Here is a 19,628-nt window from a genome sequence, read left to right as displayed (position 1 = left end):
GCGGAGGGCGCGCCCGCGGAGCGTCGGCGGAAGTCCCGCCCCCGGTGCGCAGAGGGGCTGTTGCGGCTGCCGAAGAGCTGCTGGAGGACGACAGGCCCGACTCGCCCGCCCGCCCGCCGGACCGCCCGACCATGAAGTGGATGTTCAAGGAGGACCACGCGCTGGGTAAGCGGGCCGCGCCGCGGGGTGGGCGGGCGAGCGAGCGGGCCGGGCCGCCTGACGCGGCTCTCCTCGCCTTCTCCGCAGAGCATCGGTGCGTGGAGTCCGCCAAGATCCGGGCCAAGTACCCAGACCGCGTCCCGGTGAGTCGGCGGAACGGGAAGCGGGCTTAGCTCGAGCGCAGAGGCCGCCCGGGGGCCGCTCGAGGCGGGCGGCGGAGGCGGCCTTGTCATTTCCTCCCGGCAGCGGCTCTGCGAGGACCGGCAGGCCCTTCTTTCCCAGGGAACGGCAGGCGCCGCGCCCCTCCCCCGCCGGGTCGTAGCTAGAAAGAGCGACGCGTGACGGGGCTGAAAGGGGGGGCGGAGGGAGGGGGCCCGGCCGAGATAAATTTCTTCCGTCTCGAAGCAGGTGATAGTCGAAAAGGTCTCTGGATCCCAGATTGTGGACATCGACAAGAGGAAGTACCTGGTTCCCTCGGATATAACCGTGGCTCAGTTCATGTGGATCATCAGGAAGCGGATCCAGTTGCCCTCCGAGAAGGCCATATTTCTCTTTGTAGACAAGACTGTCCCGCAGTCTAGGTGAGGGGCGGGCGGGGGCGTCGTATGTAGTAACAGGACAAAAATCAGCCTTTCATTTCTTTGCCTATAAAACCTTGAATAGCAGATGTAGCCACTTTCTAAAGTAGAACAGATTTCTTCTCTCAGTTAGGTAGGGCTAACATTTCCTAGATGATATTCATGTTAAATTTTATTAATTATTTCCCAGTAATTAACCCTGTTTGGTTCTGTTGTTTTGATGTCCCTATTCCATGTTTATCATGGAGACTCGACTATTAGCTCTACTCAAGCTCTAGTGGCATAAGATTGTGGGAGCCAAAACATCAGGGTGGGATGTGCACCACTTCCCAATCCTTGTACTTGAAAATCAGATTAAGGTTAGGGGTTAATTTAAGGAAACTGGTATCAAGTTTCCACTTTTGTTCTACTGCACTATTTAATCCACTATAGAGGACCTTGTTTTCTCTGTTACTTCCCCTTTTTTTTACTTTGCACCAAAATACAAAAAAGCTATCTCAAACTGCTCTCTATGGTTTCTCTCTAGCCAGAGACAATTGAGAAGACTGTATATTTCTTGTGGAAAATAGCTTAAACCTCTTTATTTAATGGATTTGTTTAATAAGGTATCCAAATTCATACATTCAGAACTCATCAGGCAGAAAAGCTTAGTCTGCAGGGTTACTCACTCCTTCCTCTCACCCACACCGTGTTTTTGGATTTGCACATTCTCCTTTTGTCGGTATGTGATGGTGTTCTTGCTGCTTTTTCTTACAGTTTAACCATGGGACAGCTTTATGAGAAGGAGAAAGATGAGGATGGCTTCTTGTACGTGGCTTACAGTGGAGAAAACACCTTTGGTTTCTGATTTCATCTCCATCCTGCTGCTTTGTAAATAGCCTCTTGTTCTTCATCATGACCCTGAGGGGTGTTTTTCATTTGCCACTGGGTTGATTTAATATATTGATAGATTTTTGTTTGTTAGCTTAGTAATTTATAAAATTTTATTTTTCCATTACACGTGTAACCATAGCTGTAAATTCCATTTCATCCTTTCCGCTGGGACATATTTAGTGGCATTATCCAAATACGGATGCAACCATAAAGAATTAATGATGGGAGAAGGATTTTGAAATTAAATATTAGCATAATAATTACAGTTTCATAGAAATGGCAGTTTCTGTAATATCCTAAGGATGCTGATATCTTGGATAGCGTGTTGCTTTTATTGAATTTTGCTTAAGAAAGCAAATAAAGTTAATGTCACAAAAATTTTGCAATACTGCTATGTATTTCAGCTTTCCTTTTTTATAAAGCAGCATTTTAAGATTAAGTGTATAAAATACATTTTCAAATAATACAAAATCATTCAGGGACACCCTAGAGGTTGCAAAATTATTTTTATTCCCTTAAGAGATAGAAAGGAAACTTCTTAAATTTGCAATTATTCAGCTGAATAGTGTCATTTTATTCTAAATATAGTATCTCTGGCTGAAACTCTGTCCCCTACTTGAGGCAATTGGTTTCATTTGTGCTTATGTACTATCAAGTCAGTATTAGTCCTTGGCAACCACAGATAAATTTTCTCCAATATTCCTCCTAGCCTGCTTTCAATTTTTTTACTTTATAGTATCAAGAGAAACCATTGCCTGCACAATTCTAATCTTTTTAAGTATATAGCAATCTAGCCTCTACCTATCTTTTCCTAAGAACTAGTCTGCTAACTGCTGATTCTTTTACAGTTGATAGCCAAAGCTGAAACTATTCAGTGTGTTCATTGTCCATTCTAAGGCTGCTTGCTATCTCTGTTGCCATTAATTTGGTACCTGTAGTTAATTGTAATCTCATCTTTTCAGTATACGTTCTATCTCAAGTTACAGATGTATGAGTTTTGTCTTACTCAGAAGTAGGGCTAACTGCCTCTAGTGCAAATACACACAACCAAAGTTCCAAATTCTAATTAACTTTAGTGCACTAAGTCCAAGCCCAAAGGAAAAGGTGGGAGAATCAAGTCACAGTTCACATTCCAAAAAATCCAAATGCTGAGATCAACTGTTCCAGATTCCAAGGAGTTTTCTCAGAGAAAAGCTGGCAGTAGTGCTTTGTTTTTTTAAATGAAGCCTGCGCTGAGTGCAGGTAATCAACAACAGGCTTGCCCTTGCTGCATGATGGGTCACGCAGGTCTTTCCTGGACACGCAGCACTGGAAGGAACTCTGGAATCAGGGTTTTCATCTTCCGCCACCTATAGCTGTCTCTGTCCTTGCCCATAACCCAGGCTGAAACCAGTCTGTTTCAGAGTCTGGATTGGCATTTCCTACCCTGTACATAAGTTTCACATGACAAATATTCTGGAATCCCCAATTTCCTAGGGACATTGCACAGCTTGACTTAGTTGGCGCAACTGCACACCTTTCCATACTCATTTTTTGAGTATAGTCATTATTTTTTGACTTAATTATACTGTGTTTATCGGCAATGTCTTTATTCCCTGGTTTTTTTCTAGGGCCAGTTTGACATCTGGATTTTTTGTTTTCATGCAGGACACTAATGTGAGCTCATGATTCTAAGTGTTAAGGAACTCTATAATAGCCTGCACTCTTAGTTAAGTCTCCTTTCTTTAGTGTTGATATATCAACCAACCTTTAACAACCTGTGGGCCATTGTGCTAATCTCCAGATTTGCTGGTATGGTTTGGTAGAACCTTTACTGATTCTTCTTCTGTTGCTTGCTGAATTTCAAAACACCATCAATTCTTCTAGCCTTCGGACTTGATAATTACTGCAATGCTGATATAACTTGATTTTTTATTCCCGTATTAGAAGTTCTTGTAAATATGGAGTATTTCTAAGGTGCCTTGGATGTTGATAGTCCTGCTGTACAGGGATACAATATACACTTCAATTTTTACTAGTTCGGGTAATGAAATGTCTGCAAGAAAACAAGCAAACTCAGAGAGCACCAAGGACCTCTCACTTCAATTTTTGTTTGATCTTAACTTAAATCTGTCACTATCTGTCCATTAGTATCCTGCATATCAGTTTGAGATTGGGACCATTTCTGAATTTGGAGATTTTGGAGAACTTGCTTTTTCATGTGTGCTTCCATGTTTAGTGTCTTTACAATTATCATTTCTTGTCCTTTCTAACAACTCTGAAATTTGCCACCTCTTGATAAGATATCCCATGTTACTATCACAGTGGCTATATGATAGTACAGACTGGTACTGTTTGTCACAATTCATTAAGGCCCTGTCAAAAATTATATCCTTAAAACTGACATGGAGAAAGAACAATCCAGGGAGTAAATATTGAAGTGTTGGGGCCAGGGGTTGTTATAATATTACAGAATCCAAATCCAGAGGGTAGCATGGACAGCTGTATATGCCTTCTTGCCAAATTCAGAATGTGGTTCTATCCCATTTTCAGGATGGGGTTAGCCTCAGAGACTCCTAACCAAAAATTATGAATCTCAATGAAAATCCACCATGTATTTCCATACACAAACAGGATAAATACTCAGCCAAACAGAAAAAAGCATACATGCTTTATTCCAAAGTGTGTTTTGGAAGAAAACCTCACTTTCAGAGGAATAGTGCCAAAAGCACTGACATGCTCTTACTATTAGCTATAAAATGGAGCATTAATTGTGCCAAACAGCTGAGAGATGCAAAAGTCATCATCAAAGTTAGACACAGTCACTTGGTTCCTCTCTCCTTCATGTGAAGTATTGATAATGGTGGCTGTTCCTCACCCAGGTACCAAAGACCTGGCTGCGCAGTTCTTTCCATGCCTCTTGGTATGAAGCAGCAGCTTGTTTGTACTCCCAGTATGTCCGTAGTCTCTTGGTTCTAAAGAGAGCAAATGACACTTGGGATGGACTCCTGCTCTGGCTCAAGGTGTGACTGGACAAACATTCAACACTACCCTTTCGTGGCCTTCTTGGGTCTTGCCAAAAACTGCAACCATCTGTTTGCTATAAAGATGTTACTGTATACAGGAGAAAACCTCACAGGTAGTTTTGTCTTCTTGCACAGAAAAGACTGCAGAACACATGGCTTGAATCCAGGGAGAGTGTTCACTCCCTTGCAAAGAAACAAGCTGGACAATGGCAAGCTCAGTTTCACAAAAGTTTGGGAAGAAAAGCAATCACCTCTATAAGGGCACCTAGGCTTTCCAAATATTTCTCAATTTGGTTCTGACAGAACTGGCCCTCTTATAAGGTAAATCACCCAGGTGAAGATTTGCTAAACATGTTAACCCTACAGAGCTTGCATAATAGACCATCAACTTTCCACCATTCACGGTTTAAGTTTAAGCTTCTTGTGAGATGGGCAGCTATACAAATTTGATATAGACAGTCAAGACAGGTAGATAGATAACAAGGCTGCTACTATAATATCTGTTGCCTCTTAACCAGTCCCTGCCGGTTAGCAACTCTGGCTGACATTATGGGCTCTCTTGCCGAGGCATCTTCCAGGAAAGGCTCTAAAGACCAAGATCTGGTCTTTGCTCCCTCAAAGAAACCTGACAGAGATACCTGAATTACCTGAGCTATGCAACAGAATGTCAAACCTGGAGAGATTGGGTTTAGCTAATTGCCAAACGACAAGAATGCAAAGTTGTGAAGACTTATGCAAAAGATGATCCTTCATAAGTCTTATATGACTTGGCAACGAGATACCTGCAGGGATATCTATATTTCAGCCTATCCTCCCTATCTGGTTCCCTTATCCAAGTTAGGAATGAAGCAGAAAATTCAGGAAAGGACAAGAGATGAGTATTTTTCTGGGATACTGTGCCCAACCTCCAACATGAAATCCAGATGACACCTTCGCTTCAGGAATGCCTTGAACTGCCAGGACTTGTGGCTTCCTGCAAGCTTTCCCATTGACTTTGCTTGTTGGAAGCCAGCATGAAACTGTAAGTTGCCATCACACGAGGTCCTTGCTTAACAATCCTTGATCCTCACTTAATAATGACAATGAGGACAGCCAGGACTGTTATCACATTCTTAGCAATGGAAATTCTAGCCCTAACTGCCATTGTAACCAAGAACTATCTGTGCTGAAAGTGGCAGTTGTCAATATTTAAGGACCCCAATAAAATCTTTGCATTCTCAGAGGAGCAGAAAAAAACTCGATTTTTGGTAGTTTAAATTTCATCTAATCTCGTGCAAATGTAAAGCAGAAAGCAGCTGCCTGCTGATCATGGAAATGTGCTTAGGGCAAGTTATGGTTTTGAAAAATATTTTTGAAAAAGGCAGACACAGTGAAAACATGAGGAGCATGTGATCAAAATTCCCCGAGGAAGTCAAGAAATCCACCACTCCTCACAGCGCTTAAGCTGCTGGCCGAACATCAGAGCACTATACAAAAGTGGATGGAAGCATGGAGTAGCTATACCTCCCAAGATATTTCTGAGCATATTAACCCTAATAAGTATACCTCCAGGATTTAATCTACCCCGACACATATGGGTGACACACAATAGAATTAGAACGACTCATGGGGTGTGTGCTGATTCTCTGTATAAATGGGGAAAGACACCTTCGGCACAATGTGATTGCGGGGCTCCCTGACAGACTATCCAACATATAGTGAGGGAATGCACTAATAGAAGATACCCAGGAGATTTTAAGGACTTCCTCTGCGTAACAACGGCAGCTACTGACTGGATCTCCAAACTCGACATTAAACTCTGAAATGTTATTTGTTTTCCTCTTAGGTTTTATAATTGCTTCTTTTTTTAAAAAAAATGCTTTAACCGTTCTAACTTGTAAATATGAAGTGCTTTTAATTCTGTGTGTGACCAGCCATACGCTAAATAAATAAATCCCCAAGGAATGCATAAGGTCAACCCTTGTCATTCAGAAATTTACCTGCTCCATCAAGTAGATCATTGATGGTAACACAGGAAAAGCTAAGCTGCTATGGGAATGAGGCAAAGCAGCACTCCCAACAGGGAATACTCAGTATAAAGAAGTTGATCTTTAAAATCCTCATGTGCACATTTGGGGTCAAAATGGCAAAGGAAGAGCATCAGAGCAAAAAATGCAATACACAGCAGCAGAAAACCAAAAACTGGATGCACTGAATAGGGGGAAATAGGAGAGACATGATCTAAGAAGAGATCAGTGTGGTGTTAGAACAAGTCCTGGAAGAAATAAGTCTTACGTGAGAGTTTCTGGCAGGTTTTTCAGAGGAATGCTGGCCACCACCTTTAGAAAAGCATGGAAAAGTTCCACCTTACAAATTCGAGACCTGTCAGTAAGAGCACACAGCAAATTCCAATCAAACATATTTTCTAGCAAATTCCCATAGCAAAAGACCACAACAATAACTATTCCAATATTTATGTTTCTCTGCAAGATGCTCAGTGACCAAGAGAATTGATGTTGGGGGATCAAAAATGGTGTAGCTGGCTGATGACAACAAAATCCAGCATCTGAATTCTTTTCTGAAAGATACTCATTTAATCGTTGCTGGAAAATTCTTTTAAAAACTGTTCCTAAACCTCATAGTTCAGAATCAAATATCAGGTGTATCATACCAATATGCTCCACATACCTAACCCAAATGATTTTGGAGGGTATAGAAATGACACACACTGGTGATATTTGTGTTCAGTAACATCAAGTAACTGTAGGCATCATCCTGTTATTGAAGGCTGCATTTATGATAGCCTGGTATTGACTGGCTGGTGGATAAATCTTGCATGCATCAAATCCAACTTGTGCTTGTAACACTTTAGGTGTTAACCATGAGTATTGCAGATGCCTACTAATTGACTATGAGCCTCAAGTCAATATTAACTCTTAGCAATCATAAAATCCTCTCCAGAATGACCACATCAGATACTCACTCATACATTAATTAACAGATTGTTTGCAACCCTAGAGTTTCTCACAAACTACTCATTTTCTAAGCAGCAAAAATGCACATTGGAAAGAGACTGGACAGCCATTTGTCTAAAATGATAGAGGGTTTCCTGCCTGAGCAGGGGGTTGGACTAGATGACGCACGTTCCAACTTATATTATTATTATTAACTTTTATTCATAAAACATGAAACTCAATCAACTGAACACTCAAACTGACTGGCACTAATGGTTGACAAGGGTTGCTGCCAGCATCCTAGGTACCAACCAGCTATGTCCTTAAAATGTAAGATGTTCCGAGTAGCGCAGTTGTTATTATCTCAGCTGGAGCTTCATCCTATAAAATCTACCCAAATTTGTTAAATTAATTCTACCTACCGTGTTTCTCCGAAAATAGGACCTACCTCAAAAGTAAGTCCTGGCCTGATTTTTATGCGTGCACCTAATATAAGCCTTACCCCCAAAATAAGCCCTAGTTAAGACCCTGCCCTCTGGTTGCAAGAGGTGGGGTGAGGCGCACGTGTAAAAACCAAGCCAGGGCGATGGGACTGAAGAAAGACCCTCCAGCGGCAGACGCTGCTGTTGTGCAACGGTGGCAGAGCCTTTCGTCATCACTCCCCCCTGGCTCTGAAATGGTGGAGGGGGACTGAGTAAGGTCCATCTTTCGTAGCATAGCAGTCAGGCTTGGGAGAGGAGTGAAAGGGAAGAGGCAGGTGGGCAGCCAGGTCACTGAACCGGTGGCGGAGGTCACCAAGTGGGGAGTGGCCTGTAAGCAGGTGTGGGGAGTGTGGGGCAGCTCTACCCCCTGCCCCAAAATAAGAGAGTCTCCAAAAATAAGCCCTAATGCATTTTTGGCACCAAAAAAAATTAAGTCCGGGTCTTATTTTTGGGGAATCACAATAGTTCATCTTCCTGGTCAGACTCTATCCTTTCAAAGCTAATTATTAGTCGCTGTCTGCTGTAAAATTGCCAGTTACAAAGATGTATAAACGCTCTTCAAGCCTTGCTATTTTATCACCTCTACATGCTCCTAAATGACCTTAGACCTTAGCACAAATCATTTTACAGCTGCAAAGTTTAGATATGTAGCTTGGGTGAATTTGTTCCTTATTAAATGCACACTTTTATTAATTGCTTTATCATCCCATCCCTTAACATCGGGGACAAGTTACTACCCCCTGTTGATAGGGCCCGCAACCTGGGTGTCCTCCTAGACTCGCAGCTCTCCCTGGAAGATCACATAGGAGCTGTGACCAAGGGGGCCTTCTCCCGGGTTCGACTAGTTCGCCAACTACGGCCTTATCTGGACCTGGATGCCTTACGTACAGTCACCCATGCCCTTGTGACCTCTCGCCTAGACTACTGTAACGCTCTCTACATGGGGCTGCCCTTGAGATCCACTCGGAAGCTTCAACTGGTGCAAAGTGCAGCGGCACGGACACTCTTGGGAGCCTCCCGATACTCCCATATCACACCTCTCCTCCGTGCGCTGCACTGGCTTCCAGTTGCCTTCCGTGTGAAGTTCAAGGTGCTAACAATGACATACAAAGCCCTACATGGCATGGGTCCGGACTACCTACGGGAGCACCTTCTGCCAATGTCAGCACCCCACCGTCCTGTGCGCTCCCACAGAGAGGGCCTCCTCAGGGTGCCACCGCTCAAGGAATGTCGGCTGGTGGCCCCCAGGGGGAGGGCATTCTCAGTGGGTGCGCCAGCCCTCTGGAACTGCTTGCCAACCGAAATCCGGACGGCCCCCGACCTCCACACCTTCCGGCGCGACTTAAAAACTTACCTGTTCCAGCAGTCCGGCCTGGCCTGATAGCTCTAATTGGGGTCCCAGTTTGTTTTTACTATTGTTTTTCACTATTGTTCAATCTGTATACCTACCTTACTCTGTACACCGCCCCGAGTCCCTCGGGAGAAGGGCGGTTTATAAAAACAAATAAATAAATAAATAAAATAAATAAATAAACCACAAGTTGGAGGGGGTAATAGCAATTTATGCCTTGACTGTCCTAGGAAGACGTGATCACTATACAACCAGCATGGCTTATCCACTCCTCCAGAAAACAGTCAGCAAATGTCACTTGTTAGCTCATGCAAGGTTTTAAACTATTTGCTCCAATTCTGCCTTTTCTCAATCAACCCCATGATCCCATTCTGCCATCCGAGTGGCTGTTCTACTGAACCTCAACAAGGACACTTCAATAGCGCTCTAGGCAGAGCAAAGGCAGACAGGAATTTGTTGGCAAGAAGAGGCATTTGACATGCCAAAGTAATAAGCCAGGTACAGGAAACAGGAAATTAAAAACCCATCCATCATCAAGCAAATATTTAATAACTATAACTTGCATCCAAAATAAGGACAAAGAATATTAAGAGTGCATTTAAAGTTTAATTATTTATTCAATCAACTAATCTATATATTATATTGATGGAGACTTTCATGGCCAGCACCAATCACAAGAAGCGTATTACAAAGCAGACCACTTTGACTTATTGGCAAAACTTCAGGATATTATCAATAAGTGGATCTGCCTAGTCAGAAGCTCATCACATTGCATGTAATTATCTCATAGTCTCATAAACTGTTCAGAATTTCACAATGAATTCTTAACCCTTCTTAGGACATTGGCAGTTTTTCAAATTCTTTTATAACAGGCAGAGGAAACAACTTCCCACATGTGAACCCCATCTATTTTATATTCCCCCCCCAGATCATCCACTGCCACCACAGTTCAAAAATTCAGCCTTGTTCACTCACAAGATTTAAGGGGCAAAACAGAAATATAAGTCTTCATTTCATCTCCTTAACACACTTCTACTCATCCCATACATCATTATTTTCTCTAATGTGGGTTTAAGGGGCCAAAAGTAACCCCCAAATATTGGCTGTATTCACTCTGGTGATAGTAGGAACTCACGCCCCTACAGAAATTGGAGCAAAAATCAGGAAGTTTAAAAGTCCTTGGCTGCTAAAACATTTCCCACAGCTGAGCCTGCGTAAGAGTATAAGCAGTAAGGGCAAGAGAAAAGGAAGGCATTTTCAACAGAGAATGGTTTGTTTTTAAAAAGAAACCATTCTGCAATTTTCTAGTATGAATTCCTGAAGCGCTCTAAATCCAATAGTATAGAGACTTATTTTAAAGTCAGTTTGTAAAAGTCAGATACAGTGCTACATAAGACCCTCAAGCAACTCTGCAGGAAACTAAACAATAAGCAAATTATTCATATATTTTTCCCAAAAAGACTTCCAGGATGAAGTATTGACACTCAGAGCACTCAAATCCTTTTTTTGGGAGGGGGGGGAAACATACAGTGATTTTCCAATCCCCCGCCCCCCACAGACAGACACCTACCCGTGTGAACTCCACACTCAACACAAAGGGATCTAGGCAGAATCCCTAGATCCAGAGGCACATGTACCTGGAGGTCAAACTCCCAATCCTTTTCTTGGAGGTCCCTTGTCTAAAACCACACGAAGTGACATCTAATGGGTGCTCTGGGACAGCACTCCAACTGATAGCTGGAAAATGAGATGAAGAGAAGTTACTTTCAAAGAAACAGGTGCTCTCTCTATTGCTGCAACACAATTCCTTCAGACTGACAACCACACATACAGTTCAAGAAATCTACTTCACCAGCTTTTCCAGAAGTCCCTTCCCTCTAATCTTACTTCTTATAGGAAGGGCCATGAGCTCCTTTCATAACTTTCCATAAGATTCAGATTATTGTTTTCTTGGAGAACAGGCTTAGAAAAAGTCACTCTCATAATTTGTCAGTACTATAAATAATGCAAGGCTAAAAAATAAATAGCATGTAGCTACTTTTATTAGAACTGCTACAGTAACAGAATCTCAATGTGCTTCACTTCCTCCCTCTTTACTTTCATGAGAATTAAGGGGATGGTCTAAGAAGTTTTGTAGACCATTTTCCTGGCCTGGATTTAAGTTATGTTTATCTGATTGTTGCCTTGATAAGGATCTTCATTCTATCTTTCAAGGTCTGGACTCACCATACAGTTCTATTAACTGTTGTTAGCTGCAAAGTCGTGTCCGACCCATCGCGACGCTATGGACAACGTTCCTCCAGGCCTTCCTGTCCTCTACCATCTTTCTATTAACTAGGGGTTCTTAATAACTGCTGATTTCCAGGAGTCTTTTCAAGTTCCCAGAACTGATTGTGATTTCAGCTATTTGAGGGAATGCCTACATTATTTTCAAGGGCTGCTGTGATCAGGCAGGCTAGGCATAATTCAGTTTCCTTCAATTCAACAATGTCATCTGTCAGGACCCTGAAAGTGCACCTTCTCTGTCACAGCACCTGCACTCTGAAATGAAGTTCCCCCCAAATCTGGATGGTTCCCAACCTGCTGGCATTTCAAAGGACCCTAAAGACTTGGTTCTTTGCCCGGTCTTTGGCAAGGATGGGTAAGCCTCTTTGGAGGAGTGTGTATATTTTGCTGCTGGCCAGTTTTGTCATCTGTTTCTTCTTTATTGCTGCATTCTTGTAATTTTGTTTTTATGAACTGCCCACAGCTGTTGGTAATCAGACAATTTACAAAATAAATAAAATGTCAATCAGGAATCAGTTCATCAATTAGTAACGTTTATTAGCTAGGTGCATATGCAACATGCATTAGAAGGACAAAAACTCACCACATTCTTTGTCATTAATCAAACCTTCTCTTAGCTCATCATTTGCCTTTCCTATGTCACAGTGACATCACTGTAAATGGTCATTATGGGAATTTGCTCAAAGACCGAGCCTCAGCCTGCACAGCTTTTGTAACAAATCGAAGATGCAGTTCCCACCAGCCCACCACAACTATCCTAATAAGCAAAGATGTGAAAGGGCAAAAGAGAAGTCTCACAAACTCACCCCCTTCATATAGCCGCCGTGACACTTACCTGCACCGCAGGACACTAACTTTCCTTGTCCCAGAACATGGCCAGACTTGACTGCTTCACGACTATGGATGAAACTTAGCTGGGACTGTAGAATTTCCAACTCTTGAACCTGGAAACCATCTGGCAAATGTGAGACCGGACGACACCTAGAAAGGAGGGGAGGAATAATATAATATTTATTTATTTATATTAGACTTGTTTGCTGCCAATCTCGCCTTCCATTCAGCAATAATGAAAGGTCATCCACTTGGTGTAAAAAAGCAAATATATTCTGGACACAGCCTCTATATCAGCGTAAACGAATCCTCAGAACAGGGAAGATTTTGCAAAGACAGACCAAGGGTAGGCCAAATCGTGTGTTTCACAAAGCAGTTAAAAATATGGCAATGGAAGTGAGACAGACAATTATCTGATTGCTTCTGTCCTTTGCTTATTTTAAACAGGTTTCTATCCCTTAAAGCTCTAAAGAGAGTTGTGGGGTTATTAAAGCTATTCTTGATGTTAAATCTTGGAAGCAGCACACGATTTGGGAGAAGCAGAAAACAAGAGAAAGAACAGTTTTCTGTCCCTCAGCAATTAATTTATTCCTGTTGTAATCAGCAATAACCAAATAAAATATGAACAGGGTCTTAATTTGCTTAATATAAAAAGATCATACATTTTTGCAATACAAACATCTCTCCAAATTCAGGATGCGTAGGACAGAATCTTCATTTTGTTGCTTACTCACCAGAGTGGAGGGGAAAAAACCAGACTGTGCTAGAAGATTAAAATACAAGAAGCTAAATGGCTGCACTAATCCATTTATTTTCTACCAGTTTGCCCCAGACATTCTCTCTCTGTATATGTTGGGACAGACTAAGTAAAAGAATCTTGAAAAAAAATCATCCAGAGTTGTTACCAGGAAGACCTATTTTTTGAAAACAACCCCTCTCCAAATACATTAAGAAGTCTGTCACCCAGGACCTTACTGGCATAAGAGTAAGCAGAAAATTTAGGCCTGAGTGCAGACATCTTTTTCATCATTAATAATCTCCATAAATTAAAAAGATGGTTTACTCTTCCAGATAACTACATCTCTTGCCATCCTTTCACAACTATTCCAATGGTGAGGATTTACAAAAAGAACAGGTATCCTATCTTGTTGCATGGGTGTATCAAACAGAGGAACTTCAAGTGCTGTGCTGTTCCATCATAGTCTCCCTAGTTATAACTCACTCACCTTGCAACAATGGCCCGGTGCAAAGCTTCCAGACTGTAGGGGCATTGACCCACCACCAGGGCTGACAAGTAGATAGGCTGCTGAAGGAAATGCATCAGAAGTGCTCCCTGCCAGCCAAGAACATTCCACCGTGCCAGTTTATCACTACAAGACATGGAGGCTGTCTGGGCTCCACGGCCTGGCTTGATCCGTAGAAGCCCTATGGTATGATATTCAATGCCTGGCCTTCGGGAATCCATTGTATCTCCACGGACACATTTGGCCCCTGTTCTATGCAGATCCACTATTTGGGTTTCTCTAAGGTGATCAGCTGAGAGCTCTGAATTATTGGAAGAATTGCAAGCATCCGTTCTTGGTTTCTTGGGAAAGGAGCCAGTAACTGTTTCTTCAATCTCCCTTTTACAGCTTTCATGTGCCCTGCAGTCACTACTGTCTATTCTGGGTACTTTTTCTGGACTCAGGAGCAAATGTGGCTGGGCATCCATTTCCATCATTGGGATAATGGAGCCATCCCCACCTACAAAGAACAGGAGGGTGGACAAGTTAAAGAACAGAGGAAGAGACATATTTTCCCTCAACAGAGAACAATTCACTAATGATAAGGAGTGATGTCTTGGTAAGAGGCCAACCTATGCAATTTCCCGAGAAACCTAGGTAATTTCCCTTCAAATTCCATGAAATAAAAGCACAGGAACAAAAATATCCTCTGATAAACAGGAATATACTAACAGTACTGCTTTTATTTGTAGTACAGTATTATAAATAAAAATAACAATTGAGTTGGAACCACCACTAACTTTCTATGAACACACTGAATAGTGTTCTAGCCAGAGTATGTGTAATGAGCCAAGATATTATATTATCTGAAAGCATCAGTGAAATTTCAGGTAAAGTGGATCTACCAGAAATTAGCCATAGAGCTAGTTTTCTAATAAAAGCTTGTTTGAATGACACTTTGATCTTATAACCAAAATAAATGTAAATTGGAATAATTTGAGGTTCAAATTGATTAGAACTTCTACTTCTGCACTTATACATATATTTATTCAATATCCGTATTTCCCCAAAAACAAGACCAGGTCTTTTTTTTTTGCCTCCAAGAGGTACCAGGTCTTATTTTGAGGGGATGTCTTTTATACTCCCCACCGGCACCGACAGCCCCATCCAGCCACTTCTGCGGCCAAGGTCCTGTCCTGTCCTATTCTATTCTACTCTAAAATGCAGCAGTACTAGGTCACCTACCAAGGAGTCAATTAAAGAAAAAGAAGCAATTCTCCCAAATATAATAAGGTCAATGAAGCTATTCCAATAATACTTACAAGGTGTGTGACTGGTGAAAAAAACAAAGCTGATAAGTGGTTTGAGAAGCCATTTCCCTTTTTCGGTTCCAGGGATGAAAATGCTAGGGTCCTGACCTACAGCAGCTAGCCAAAGTTGATGAATAAGATACCTGATGGGCAAGAGGAAAGAATCCTTAGAAGACATAGGAGAGAAATACGGTCCCAGCACTTATAATAACAACTTTATTGTCAATTGGCATACATGAAAATGAAATTTTGTTGCATACAGCTCTCCAAGTGTCATCAGCTCCGATACACACTCCTTGTTCATGGCCAGTTCAAGTTATAGATCTTCCATTTTAGGGAAGTGAACGATGGCAAACAGGACAGATGGAAACAGAGCTCCAGGTGGATTAGCCCTCAAATTAGCTTGTATTCCTGCATGACAATCTTGCCTCCTTTACTTTGTCTGATCCTGTTTCTTCCACCTTTTCCTCACTTTTCACCCCTGGAGAACGCTGCCGCCAGCACCAACTCCTCCAAAAGCCTCTCTCCCATCTTCTGGGCCTGCCGACCACCTCACCCAGTTCCTTTGCTCCATAAGCCCCAGAACCTCTCCTCCTCTGCCTCCTTTAGAAACAGCCTTTATTTGCAATAGAATCCATTGCTGGCCCAGCAGTCAGATCTTGTGAAATAATTATGAAAACTTGTTTTTGGCTACTGAAAATAAAAAGACCAGTAAACTGATGAATGAAAAATACAAGGGAGGGGGCTCATTTGACCAGAAAGAATTGAGAATGGAACTCTGTTAACTGCCAGGAATAACTTAGGACAATCATTATTGTTGGGGCCACTGTTTACATGCCCCACACTGCCTATGTTCGCCTCCTGTGCAGTCTTTGGTGCCAGAGACCTTGTCCAGCCAGACAAGAGAAGTGCTGGGCTGGCCTCTCCCCTTCCCTTCCAAGCCCCAGCCTCTGATCACCACCTGGAGTGCTAAACCACCCAGATTTCAGCAATTGCACTGCTGCAGAGCTGCAGAGCATGGCACACCTCTGCCCTGCCCCCCCCTTTGCCAGATGCACTCTGAGGCCTTTTCCAAATTGCAAGAGGGGCTCCTAATCAAACCTGCTTTCCAGCTCTGTCACATGCAGCTCAAGGCACTTTTATTTCACTGAAGAAACAAAAAAGCTGCATTGCTAAAGGATGAAACGTGCAGGGAAACCAAAGAAGAATCCTCCGAAGTTGCCGCTTCCCCCAGTGCGGAGCAAGAGATACCATGCAACTCCATGAGGCAACTTCCGGGAATGATCAAGTCCGTTGTCAGCTTTCTCCATGGGGCTAAAAAGAAAAAAAAAAGATCAGCATTTCCAACTTTCTGTGAGTCATTTCCAGAAGTTGCCTCGTGGAGTTAAATGGTCTCTCCTGCTCTGCACTGGGGAAAGCAATAGCTTCGGAGGATTCTTCTTTGGTTTTCCTGCATGTTTCTTCCTTTTACAATGCCGCTTTCCCATTTCGCCAGCAAAAAAATGGGAAAGTATTAAGTTGTGGGAAGAAACATGACAGAGCTGGGAAGCAGGTTCAATTAGGACTTGGAAAAGCCCTCAGAGTGCGTCCAGCAAAGGAGGGCCATAGGGCAGAAATGTGCCAAGCCCTCCAGCTCTGCAGCAGTGCAATTAATAATAATAATAATAATAATAATAATAATAAACCTTTATTGTCAAAGTACAAAGTACAACATGTGTACATTGAGATTAGCTGAGCCTCCCCCTGTGCTCTCTCCCCCCAACACACAGTGACAACAAACCCTCCATCCCACCACACTATGTGAACCAATTTCAGCAATTGCTGAAATCTGGGCAGATCTGGCAGGCAGGAAGACACCTGTGGGCCACAACGGTCACCCCGAGGGTGGGGGCAGCCAGTTCTCCCCTGGCATGCAAGCAAGGGGCACAGGGAAGAGGCATGCCATGTTCTCCAGCTCTGCGGCAGCGCAATTGCATTGGCATTCCAGCAAGTGGCAGGGTAGGGCCGTGCCCACTTGTGAGAGAGGCTGGGTGGGGAAGGAGAGAGGCTGGCCCATTGCTTCTGCTCCGGCACCCAAGGCAGTGCAAGAGGTGAGTGTGGGCAGTGTGGGACAGTGTGGGCAGTGTGGGACTCCAAGGTGTGGGAAGAGCATGGGATCTCTCAGTGGGTGGCCAAAGGCAATGGTCTTGCCCCTGCACTAGGCATCCCATGGTGTTCCCCATTCCCAAGCCGTCCCATGCACTCTTAATGACCATACATTTGATTAACCATTGCATTAGGGAGGCCCAAATTCTACCCTCAGACTTTCAGATGCTCTTTCTCAGCTTAACTACAGGATAGTTTGATATTTGGCCCAGAAAGGCAGACCTTAACCAGAATCCATGATTGCAACCAGCAAGGTTCCAAAGCGTTGACAGAAGCTGTAAGAAAACAGGTTTAACTAAGGATCTGCGGAAATAAGAAGGGCCTTCACACAAGATAGCCACATTCAAGCTCCTTGGAGTACAAGTGGGCTCAGTCTAAGAATGGACAAGCAGCTGGCAGTTCTTTCAGATGGCGCCCGACTACTCTCCCTGGCTGCTCCCTCAGGAATGAAACAGCCTTCCCAAACTGCTTTTCAGGGCAGCCCCGAACCAAGATGCTCTCCCGGCGGCCACGTCTTGGAGCTCGGCTGTTTTCAGTTCTGTCGCACCTACCTCTGGAAGCTTCTCTTGGCGATCACCTCCGCGTGGCTGTCGTTGAGGACGTCCCCTGCAAAGAAGCAGCAGCAGCAGCGCGGCCGGGTCACAAGGCGCCGGGGCTGTCCTTGCATCCCATCGAGGGCCTGGGGAAGGGCGCGCCAGCCCCGCGGCCCCGCTTACCCGTCTCCCTCATCTCGGACTGGCCGATACACTTCGTGCCGGTTCCCATGGCCACGACTTCCTTCACGGCTGCGGGTGGGGGAAAGGCAGGTCACGCGACGGGGGAAAGAGCCGCCCGCCCCCACCCGCCTCAAGCCGGGCGCCCGCCCCGCCGCCGCCGCCGCCGCCCACCCCGGCCTGCCGCTCGAGTCCTCGTCGAGGGCCTCACCGGGAGGCGCCCCGCCGCCTTCCGCTCGCTCCGCCCGCAGCACCGCCGCCAGCTCAGTCCACTCGCGCGTGCCGCGGCCCGGCTTCCCCTGCTTCGGCAGCCGCGCTTCATAATGGCGGTAGCAGAGAGCCGCCACTTGGTCGGCGTCCCACATGGCCCAGGGCGGAAGGAGAGCGGAACGGGACCGGAAGCGGCTTCTCTGTTCCGGCGGGAACCCGAGACGGAATGAAGGTTACCCCGAAGCAAGAAGAGCCGGGCACCCGACCCTGACTTCCGGTGGCCTCGCGCTGCCCGCCACGGGTCCCTTCCGCCCCCCACGGCCATGTGAGACGGGCGTGGCGTTGCTCCGATCCTAGCCGAGCGAGCTACCCAAAGCCAGGCGCCGCCGTCAGGGAGTGGCTAGTCAAGGCTGGAAGCGTGGCGAGTTTCAACCATGTAGGGAGCATAGCTTTCCCTATTCTCTTCAATGTTGTTTTTATTCTTTTGAAAAATTCTTTAACGAAAATTATTAAAAGGTGAGAGTAAGTCCACTCATTCATGTGACAATTCTTCTACGCTTTGAAGACTGCTTAGCTATCTTGCTTTATGCATTAGGCTTGTTTGCCAACTCATCTTGCCCAGCAGCTGCTCTGGGCAATTTACGAACATATTGGCTGCATTTTCCTGATTGTTAAACATGCCCAAATCTTTTAACTGTTCTCGAAGGGCTGGTTTACAGACTCTTCACTATCTGATGAGCCTTCTTCAGAACCTGCTTCATTTTGAACTGTGGTACCTACAACTGGATAAATTATTCCAAATGGAGAATGGCCAGGGCAGAGCACAGTGGAAGTATTTACATTTCATATTTCTAAACCGCCCATCTCTCTCACAGCGGGGCTCTTTCTACTTCCTGTGGTTTGGACACTTTGTCAGTATATCTCAAAATATCCTTTCCCTTTATAGGAAATGTCACACTGCTGGCTTATGCTTAATGTCTGGCCAATAAGGACACTGATCTCTTTCACAAGCACTGTTGCCAAGCCAGATCTCCCCCTACCCAAGTCAAATATCTTGCATTAAACAATTACTTGATGGTTGATAGACTGGGAACTGATTCTTTTACTGTACCAACTAATTGCTAGAAGTAAAATGCAGGATGGTGTAAACAGAACAATGAACACAAACTCTTGATGAGCTAGGCTGCTGCAGGCTGAATATAATGAAAACAATTTCTGAATGCAGCATTACCTGGGGCTATCAGAATGGAATAAATATTGAGTAGCTTTTTTATGGGAAGAAGCAAGGAAGAAGGCTCCCTTTGGTTCTGTTAGCTTAACAACTTAAGCCACTAAAATGTAGCTAGTAACGCATGGAGGATTAAACTGGAACATCTAATCAGTAAGGTATCCTAACTGATTAGTTAGGTATCCTAACTTTTACATTCAGTGGAATTAAGATGTGCTGTGACTGAACTCAAGGTGGTCAAGCAGGAACTGGATTGACAGTCCCTACAACCCTCTCAGTTTGGCTGCAAAGACAACACAAA

At 44.1% G+C, this 19,628-nt stretch overlaps 2 protein-coding genes across 7 annotated transcripts; one reads left to right on the top strand and one right to left on the bottom strand.

The window, feature by feature from the left end:
• The first annotated feature begins 18 nt into the window (after positions 1–18).
• GABARAPL2 (GABA type A receptor associated protein like 2) lies at positions 19–1,734 on the top strand. 4 transcript variants are annotated; one of them, XM_083370654.1, is made up of 4 exons: positions 19–165; positions 247–302; positions 568–740; positions 1,494–1,734. In XM_083370654.1, the coding sequence occupies exons 1-4, from the start codon at positions 132–134 to the stop codon at positions 1,582–1,584; spliced, it is 354 nt and encodes a 117-aa protein (XP_083226780.1). In that variant the 5' UTR covers positions 19–131; the 3' UTR covers positions 1,585–1,734. The 4 variants fall into 4 exon arrangements, with proteins under 4 accessions (XP_083226780.1, XP_083226779.1, XP_083226778.1 ...); XM_083370653.1 differs by having other exon boundaries at positions 565–740; XM_083370652.1 differs by having other exon boundaries at positions 117–302.
• A 365-nt stretch (positions 1,735–2,099) lies between these two features.
• ADAT1 (adenosine deaminase tRNA specific 1) lies at positions 2,100–18,323 on the bottom strand. 3 transcript variants are annotated; one of them, XM_083370647.1, is made up of 11 exons: positions 18,101–18,323; positions 17,893–17,961; positions 17,728–17,782; positions 16,283–16,345; positions 15,044–15,174; positions 13,725–14,241; positions 12,503–12,648; positions 11,019–11,118; positions 6,890–6,976; positions 4,468–4,564; positions 2,100–3,590 (listed from the first exon to the last, which is right to left on the bottom strand). In XM_083370647.1, the coding sequence occupies exons 1-11, from the start codon at positions 18,252–18,254 to the stop codon at positions 3,522–3,524; spliced, it is 1,488 nt and encodes a 495-aa protein (XP_083226773.1). In that variant the 5' UTR covers positions 18,255–18,323; the 3' UTR covers positions 2,100–3,521. The 3 variants fall into 3 exon arrangements, with proteins under 3 accessions (XP_083226773.1, XP_083226774.1, XP_083226775.1); XM_083370648.1 differs by lacking the exon at positions 16,283–16,345 and having other exon boundaries at positions 18,101–18,322; XM_083370649.1 differs by lacking the exons at positions 2,100–3,590; positions 16,283–16,345 and having other exon boundaries at positions 4,240–4,564; positions 18,101–18,317.
• Positions 18,324–19,628: the final 1,305 nt, after the last annotated feature.

This window comes from Vipera ursinii (genome assembly GCF_947247035.1).
Source record: "Vipera ursinii genome assembly, chromosome: 10".
NCBI lineage: Eukaryota > Metazoa > Chordata > Lepidosauria > Squamata > Viperidae > Vipera > Vipera ursinii.
This window is presented reverse-complemented; position numbering and strand designations above follow the sequence as displayed.